General features: G+C 36.2%; 1 protein-coding gene across 1 annotated transcript; it reads right to left on the minus strand.

Moving 5' to 3' along the window:
• Positions 1-791: 791 nt before the first annotated feature.
• LOC107780335 (uncharacterized) lies at positions 792-9169 on the minus strand. The gene is made up of 9 exons (XM_016600859.2): positions 8795-9169; positions 7059-7153; positions 6516-6595; positions 4556-4597; positions 4326-4453; positions 2555-2735; positions 2013-2191; positions 1562-1789; positions 792-1461 (listed from the first exon to the last, which is right to left on the minus strand). The coding sequence occupies exons 1-9, from the start codon at positions 8965-8967 to the stop codon at positions 1179-1181; spliced, it is 1389 nt and encodes a 462-aa protein (XP_016456345.2). The 5' UTR covers positions 8968-9169; the 3' UTR covers positions 792-1178.
• Between the last annotated feature and the right edge of the window lie 515 nt (positions 9170-9684).

Consider the following 9684-nt stretch of genomic DNA (forward strand, 5'->3'; position numbering starts at 1 on the left):
CCATAGGAATGCGGCCTTCTCGCATCCTGCTTGAACGTGGGATGCCTAGTGTACCGGGTTGCTCTCTAATTATTCTTTGGTGCTACTTTTTGGGGTTGGTTTAAGACTATAAGTCAAAGCTAGACAGCACTTTTTCCCCCTTTTTTGTGCTTTCATTGACTATCATGGATTTTCTGTGACATGAAGTGTAAATATTCATGCATGTTGCCCTAATAAATCACTTTACGGGGTTAGAACTCTGTCACCTCTCCCAACTTCTTCAAATGTTTAGTAATGAAGAAGACAACTGCAAAATCCATTTTGCTGTTGGAAATGAGTAGCTTGGAAATGAGTCAAAGCTACGTTGGAGTAACATGCTACACCGAGGGCCTGTGCACCCCGGGAATAGTCGGGGCTCGAAGAGACTCGAATACCCGGTGCAAATAAAAAAAAAAGCCATGATTTGACTAAGAGAAAAGGAGAACATAGTGATAAATAGAAATGTTTAAGGATTTGTTGCAGTCTACATCCTACTCCTAAAGGCATCACTAGAGATGAATGCAAAGAAAGCTAAAAGCAACTCGCATCAACAAGATAAGAACACTTCCACAAACAATCTCAATCAACCTTTACAGGGGAAAATGAAAGGACGAAACCAGAGTATATTCTAACAAAACCAGCATTTTGATTTCAACTTATCCTAACTAAGTTAATAATAGAAAAAGGCACACGTGGTAGAAGTGCCAATATAAGCTAAAAGGCACATGTGCATCATGCATACAGAGATATGCATTTCTAGCATAGTACTATGATTAATGTCTCGCAGTTTTAGAGTGTATGGCAGATCAAAGTATCACTATCCTTTACATCTTTGAGTATTGAAGTACACTAAGACACTCAGCAGTTTAACTGCTGAAAAATAAAAAGTATACATTGGTACAACAATCTATATACTACAACTGATGCTGGGATCAAAATCTCGAGTACATACATAATTTTCGTCCTCCCTTTAAACCACTATTGACCTATTGTAACCAATTGATGCAAAAAAAGGCCATTTCCTTCAGCTAAAACCTGAGACAACTAACACGTCACTAGCTACTAGTTGTAAAGCCAAGCAGTGGCAAACTAAGTTACGTTTTCCTGTATTACATGTAAGCAGCTAATTGAGGAGGAACAAAAACTTGGCCTGAGATTGCTTAAAGGGCTCCTCCTCGAACCCATCGAGCTGAACCTCCCTTTGCTGCACTAGAAAGATAATCACCAACATTAGCTACGAATAGAGGATCCCTCTCCTCAAATGTTATTTCATCAACATTATTCCCAGACAAATTTTTCTGATCTGTACATTCCAGTTCTTTCGTCAAATCTTCCATTGTCTTCTTCAAAGTGGCTTTGTTCACCTTCCCAGCCTCACCCATTGAGACACCAACCATAGTAATCTTTGGAAGCAAAGGTGATGGATGTAGTTCTCTGTATTCCCTGTCAGTATTAACAATTAAAATTTCAGTTTCTTTTCCACAAGGACTATTAATCTTAAGATGGCATGTTATTTTCATAAAACCAATAAACTGAATGGGACCTTTTATCTTGTATTATCTGCTGCTTCTGTCCTTTACTCCATGCAGGACTCAACCAACCCCCAAAAGGGAGCCGCAGATCCAGCCCTAGTTGTTTTTTATTAGAGACATCATCTGCTTCCTCGACTGCTGAACTGCTGATGCACTGTAGTTGGTTATCATTAGCCTCCAACTGAGAATTATTAACAAAACTGGAAATCCTGCATGCTCTCTGGAAAGAAGCTGCGCTCCTGCAATATCAGAGAAAATGTTGCGATTGAGATATTGCATCAAATGTTTTTACCATCCAAATCTTTGCTTACAGCTTGGAGAATTCTGAGATACCAAGATCTAGCCGCTGACAATGTGACATAAAATAGATGAATATCATCAGTGTTGAAAGATTTTAAGCTATGAACCATGTGAAAAGAACACTTCTCCCTCCAAAGAAACTCTTGAAAATGGATAACTTACCTCTTTTCAAATGAGTCAACCATGTAAGGAAACTTAGGTTGAATTCCTGTTGCTTTTCGTAACCACCTATTCCCTAGAAGAACTTTATCGACAGCATGTAGAAGATGAATTTCAGCAGCTTTTGATATTACACTCAAAGGTATCGCTGGTTGACCCACTTCATCGAGCACATCCTGAACCTGTCAATCATTTACCAATGGGTTAGTGATATTTTGCATTATCCACAGCACAACTAAACAAACGAATTGCTAAAACCAATAAAAGAATAAAAAGCAGGAAAAGAGAAGGAACCAAAATTGCTGGTGTACTTTGATCATGGGCTATAGCCACTCATAAAATGACCACAATGGTGGTTGACAGCTTTCCCTACCCTCATATCCATGTAAACGAAATTCAACTCATTCTATTGTCCATCTCTCTCCACCCCCAACCCAAAGGAAAACCACCTTAGAAAATATATCACGATCCTCATTTCTTAAGTTTTATTCATCACTATCTCTTTTGCCCCGAACACATACTTTCGAGCCTGACCAGTTTAGTACCTCAGGAGGCTCCCACATACTATCTCCCATCTCTTCAATTACTTCGGAAGCCAAATTATCATCAAAAACATCCCTTCGGCGTTGGACGTGTCGTGTTTGAATCAGCGAATGGAAATGTTGGTCAACAGATTCTTCAAGAATGTTATCTAACATGTTTTTGTCAAAGAAGTAAGGAGTATACCTGATAAGAAGACGAACAAATACATATAAGATAACAGGGAGAAAAGACAGAAGTAAAGACTGAAGCAGCCACAAATAGATTTTCAGAATAGTCAGTTGATAAGGCGGTACGGACAAAAGGTGAACTGGAGAGTCCGCCATAGAAGTTAAAATATATTTATAAAAAAAAAGGGGAGGACTGAATAGTCTAAATTCCATTCACAAGCTTTGCCATTTACTTCAAGACTGCTTATATTACAACTGTTTCATCCACATTTCAGTTAGTCTGACAACCTACAGAAATAAGTGATGAAGCAGATGGTTTATTTATTGATAAGAAAAGAAGATGGTTTATCCGAGGGTTTTTACACATCAGTCAATCACCTCATTCTTGAAAGTGTGTTGACTTGATATTCTGCCCGTTATTGTTTACTAACGACTAGATAAAATGTGGTTACAGCAAACCTTATCTACATCGAGTTAGTTTATGGAACATCATTATCATTATACTTAATATTAAATTGAATGTCTTGTAACTCTACAAGCTTCCGCATTGGTCAATTCCTTTGATAAGAGATCAGATATTTCCTATATTCTTATGAGGATATAGTCACGATTAAGTTATTTGCTCAATGTTAATCTGGGCTATAAATCATGATCCTCTGATTCTCAGCATTCATTACTGCTGGATCACAGAAGTCAGAAGGCTACACATTCAGATCCCTGTTTGACATTACGCGGACTTTTGTCTTTCATATCTGGCCTTCTTTACAGAAGGGCCAAGAAAAGCACCTAAAAAATGAGCACATTTAAAGACGTATACAGGAATTTTATAATGTACAAATTACGGACGAAGAGATTGAGTTCTTAGTTATAAATAGCTCCCCTAATAAATTAGAATCCTTCTCTTTTTCTCCTTTCCTTTAGGAAACAAGAGAGGTGATGCAAATGTTTGCTGAATATAATCATATTAAATGGTTTCTTTCATGAGGAACATTCAATCAAAGCAACTTGTGATGCTGCAGAAGTAAGACTCCTGAAAATGAGAATTAATTCTAAAAAGTGAACACCATGCAGAGATTGTGTATCACCATAAAGCTGGCCAATATTTAGGTTTCCATTCAATGACAATTTCATCTATCACATATTAATAAATTACCTCTCATTCTTAGGTTCTCCCAAAATAAACTCCATCATCCCTAAAGGAAAGCTTTAGAAAAAGTTTTGCACAATAAAGAGTAACATGTAGAATCCACCTTTAATCTGTTCATTTTTCTTCAAAAGTCAAAAGGTCGTCATATGACTCCACATCTTCCATAAGAGAATATTGATAATTCACACATTCAAAAAGATCAGTCCAATACAGAATATCATAACAACGAATAGGAATGAAACGGCTATAGCTCCTATACGAACTATTAGTAAGATTATACCGAAGAAGCTGAAACCTACCCATACACTCCATGTATTTTAATAACCACACATCAAATTAAATATTCAATTGGGCCAAAAAGAGTGTTATATTGAAGTTTTCACAAAGCAAAGATGGGGATTTTTGAGCCACTTCACTGATCAGAAAACAAACAACCATGCATAAAGCAGATAAATATACCATTTTATACCATCTGTAGTTGCTATAGCAATATCTAAGTTTTGAGCACTGAAAACAGGAACACCGTCCACCTTTTTCCTTCCATCAGACTGTGGCATAGCCTTAAGCAGCTTGTTGGCTTCCTTGACCTGAATGTGCACCAAATATTTGTAGAGATTTTAAGATGATAAATAAATAACTTTAACAGCTGCTTTCCAGAATTAAATCAAGATCTCAAAACAGGATCAAACCTGTTTCTCATTCGGAACAAATTGGAACAAGTGTGGTTTTTCCTGACAGAAAATTAATATGGTGTTAAAAAAATTCCTGGAAGATGAAAACATCATGAAGTTTCCAATAAGAAGGGGCAACAGAATCCCAGAACACGGCAAATGTACTATCAATAGTTTTCAGGTGGAAGGGAATCCTTAAACTCTAACAGGTATCATTTTCCTCAAAACTGTCTTAAACAATCAGAACTTGCAAGTTCACATCTCTCTTTCTAGTTGCTACACAACCCACAAACTACAGTGCCCTGATTAGAACCTTACTAATCTGGACACTGTAGGAGATGGGGTTGGTCCTGTTTCCTAATCCTATATGTATATTTTGTTCCTAAAAATATTGTTCCTTCATACATAGTTGGGTATCATTTTGGAATTGGACATCGTTGATATCTTATAGCTTAGCATAAATGTTTTGACCTATAAGAAATAAATTCAAATGCCTCATCATTAACCACTTAAGCTTTTAGATGAGTATTCGCATAGCTGGTACTAGAGCAGGCAGAAATCCAGCATCTGATTTTTTATTATCACATATCAATAAAATATTTCTTCGTGCTTGGCCAGAGAAAGATTCACACATGAGGGACGTCTTGCAGACCTATAATATAAAAATAAATTGTTCCCTTTTTAATAGTTTAAGTTATAATTCAATGATAGAGGGAAAAAAACATATTTAAGTTAAACCAAAAAATATATATAAAACTTATATATAACTTCTGTGGGTCGTTTGGAGAGAAAGAACTTGAGAGCTTTTGACGGGCATCATGCGGTAGAGTTGAATTTGGTACAATTGAGGAGTAGCCTCTTATTCTTGTTTCTTTTTGGTGCACCCATGAAGTTCCTTTATGTATAAAAATTTGAGTGTCGTTTGTAGAAAAACATATCATTGTGTAGGTTTTTCTACTTTTAGCATACTTCTCATATGCGGGTTTCTCTTTGCCCATTCAACTAAATAAAATTAATTATTTTATCAAAAAGAATATAAGAATATCTATAAATACCTACACATTTATCACTAAACTGTGTTCAATACTATAAGCTCTATAAAATATGTAGTCATGCAAGTTCGGAAAAAAAAAATGCACAGCACAAGAGAATGCATCAAGAGATGAGTAAATCCGAAATTCAATTAGTTTGATTAAATGCAAAGTAATTTTTTTAAAAAAATACTATATAGAGGAGGGTAGGGGAAGGGGAAACCGGGAGGGGATTACAAGGTGGGAAATCAAACCCTATATGCAAAGTAGGTTAACTCAATCTACATCATTCTCAAGCTAGGCCATAAAGCAGGACTAGATCCAATGTGATCCTAATCTCAGATTTCCCAAACAAATTGTGATGCTTCTCTCCAGCTCCATGTTCAAGATCAGTTTGATTCCTCTACAAGTTCTCGTTGTTGGCTCAACCTATCTTTCCTAAATATGAACTCGTCATAAAGAGTCTATCTTCCTTAATTCCTACATATAATCCCCCACCCCCTACAAAACCAAAACTTCTTTCTCTTTGTTTTTTATCTTTATTTTCATTTAAATGCAGTTTTGATGATAAATATTTGCTTTCTTTGTGGTTTGACATTTGCTAGACTACAACAACAACAATCCAGTAAAATCCCACAGGTGAGGGATCTAGGGAGGGTAGTGTATGCGCAGACCTTACCCCTACCTCGATGGAGTAGAGAGGGCATCTGCTAGACTATGCTGTATAATTATCTCATCTTTAGATACTGATTGAGATATGATCAGAAACATAAAAAGTTGAAAAAATATCCTATTAGAATAGGGTAGTCAAGTAAGCACCAACTATCCACTTAGCTAGTCTGTGCACCTTTCAATAAAAACAGGCAGTAAAACTCTGTAAAGTTATCTAGTTCAACTTCAAAACAAGAGAAAATGCATAATATTCATAATTTCCACCAAGAAAGTACCTTAAAATGCTCATATGCTAAATCAAGACGGCATGCGCCCACCACTCCACTAGGAATATTCAGCTTTTTTACATAAGAAACTGGAAAAACAAAAAATCCAGCATGTGAGAGATTTATAAAACAACTATCAAACAAGATATGAGGAACTTCCCCATCAAGGAGTTATTCAGTTTGAGGGAGAAACAAACAAAAGCACTCCACTTACATGAACTCATTCAGATAATTTTCTTATTTTGTCTTTGTTTTTGTTTGAGATAAACAAAAGAAAGAGTTCCACAAGAACCAAGGTTTAAAATGATATTTTCCATGTGAACATGAATCATTAGTGGATTGTCATATTTCTCAACAGTCTAACCAACAAAAACAAAAGAAAAGAAGTGAGAGGGAGGATGCAAGCTGAGGTCCTAAAATTCAAAGAGCCAATGACTATAATAGTAATAAATCTCTTAGTACTTTAAAACATATTAATGGGTCTCTATCCATTTCCTGGGAGAGTGGAGACATCACATGATAAACAGAAAATCTAAGTGGTTCAAATAAGACCTGCATCACCGAGATCCATGAAGAATCGAAATACAGGACCATTCCTTTCGCTCTTAGTAACTGCTGCAAACATTTTCTTTAGCCATTCAGGTGTCCTGGATATCACAAAATTAATCTTATGAATGACACAAAATATTCAAAATACAAACTTTTGGAACTATTCACTAGTATGAAAAGATACAATGAAGATAAGATAGTAATTCAAAAGATCAGAACACTTCGTGTAAGTAAATGTTATCAATATACTGACCAGCTAAGGCATTTGTTTGCCAATGACAACCAATTCCACTAAAACTTCAGACATACCAAATAAGATATGTTTTCCAGATGCACACTCAGGTCTTAGGACCAAAATGAGCAAAAGTAGTTTATCTCAACCCAAAAATGAAAGATCAAAAACAAAGATAAGACACATCTTGCTTCATCATTTATATTTATCTTTCATGGAAACAGCATATTGGAGAGAAAAACAATAATGCTTTCTAACGCACAGCTGCATATCAAAGGGGAATTGCCATACAGGATTATCCACGAAGCATCTGTCCATAATACTAAAGACTCTATCAATCATTAGACTCCTAGTTTTATGCAAGATGCTTGCAAAAGTGAAAGAGACAGCTATTTAACTTTTTTTATAAGGCTGTTTAACATGAATTTGCACACAAAATAAAACTATTTAACATGTAACTTTGTACTTCCTGGTGAAAGTTTTCCTAAAATATTTCACTGGTGTGTATTTCATTGATATTTTTTCCACTAAACATGTTTTAAATTGAGAGGGTAAACATTCTTCCTCTCTTGATGACCAACGATAAACTGGTACGAGGAACTTATTCGGAGAAAAGCTAGTCAGACTGTCAGAGGAGAGGCACAGACAAGCAACAATGGCTTTTCAGCCTTATCGGTTCTTACCCGTAATCTTGGCGACCTCTATGAAATGCAATAGTTTTGTTGCCTTTACGTGATATGAGAGATTCTATTTTCAAGCCTCTACACTCGATTATGCTATGAGTAATTCAAAGTTTAATCGGGAAAGCAAAGTAGACTTCGTGCTAAGTTAAAAGTATAACTCCACTAGTTTTCCTAATCGTTTAGAAGTCTTAGCTGCTTTACTGACTAGCAATGCCCCTATTATTCAGTCATTTCCTCAATAATAAAAGGTCTTTAAAAAATCTAGACTTATTTATGCAATCTTACAGACCTCTGACGAATTCAAAACTCAACCAAGTGACTTCTTCTGAATAAGCTGATTATTGACACAACGGATATACGCTCATACTACAGCTTCTAAAGCTTTATTCATGTTTCAGAGCTTTTAGTAACAAGAACATCTTCTGATCTTCTTCATTTTCTTTCCCGTGTCCTTTCTGATTGCTAGCATTCATGATATCACACTTATGCTGTTTGCAGTACACAATTTTACTTTAAAAACAGTATTTAGCTACTTCCTATTTGGCCATCCTGGAGTACAACACTAAAGCTGTCCAAAGTTAAACATGTACCATGATTCATCAAGTATTTAGTACTCCCACGATTTAACCACGCCACCTAATACCAAAATTTTCTCAGTTGCTACTTGTGCCAAAAGAGTGCAATAGCAGCAAATGAGTCAACAGAAGTAAAAAACAACAATTTGTCTGTATCCATATCGATTCTAATAGCTAAAACACAATCTGACATGCTAAGTAGTGGGGGAGCTCAATTGAAAATAGGGAAAGAGAATATAAAGATTATACCTTTTGGAGAGAAAGGGTATGTCAAAGTGGGTAGAAACAGCCATAAGACCGGTCCCGGAAAGGTCACACATACTGAAAACCTGACCAACGAACGCTGGCCCACTCTTTCCGGTGGAGTTGAGGCCAGATATTTTCACCGTTGAGGGAAAACCCGACCCGGAATCCGAACGCATGTTGTTGGCAGCCGAAGACTCTATGTTTGTTCCCCTTAATACGATGAAGAATTCGACAAAATGGAGAGAAGGGACATTGAAGGAAGGGGATTAGATGAAGCGATGAGGTTCGCTACTAGCGCAGGCCATGGACCAGTGGATGGATGTAGGGGGAGGACATTTTGTGAAATTTGGATGTGAGCTAAATACGAGTGCGGAACCAAAATGCTCTTCTTTTGTATTTTTAAGTGTAAACAAAAAACAAAATTACATATCTATGTAAAACGTGGTTATTTTAAGGTACTAAGTATCGCATTTTACATGGAATACGGTAACAAACCGCAATTTATATAAAACTGAAAAGACAATTATATAAAACACGGTCCATTACAGTGTTTTATATAAAGCATGGTAATGAACCGCGTTTTATATATATAAATATCAGAATCCCTTCCCTTTCCCCACGGTCTGCCCAGTCTTTTTTTTCCGTTTTTTTAAAAAAAGGTCCCCCATTAACAATAAAAAAAGCTCGTGTGGACCTCACTCGTCCCCTAAAAAGTAGATATTGTTGGTCTCACATCCTAGCCAAGCCTTCTATTGTTGTGGGTTGCTTGTTTCGGAGTCAAGCTTTCAAATCTTCAACTTTCCGAAAAACATAAATCGAGGTATTCCGATTTAGCTTATGTCCAAACTCGAATAAATAATGCATATTTGTTGTTTTGAATGTGTTGTATGTTG

The sequence above is a fragment of the Nicotiana tabacum genome, chromosome 6 (assembly GCF_000715075.1).
Source record: "Nicotiana tabacum cultivar K326 chromosome 6, ASM71507v2, whole genome shotgun sequence".
Classification (NCBI taxonomy): domain Eukaryota; kingdom Viridiplantae; phylum Streptophyta; class Magnoliopsida; order Solanales; family Solanaceae; genus Nicotiana; species Nicotiana tabacum.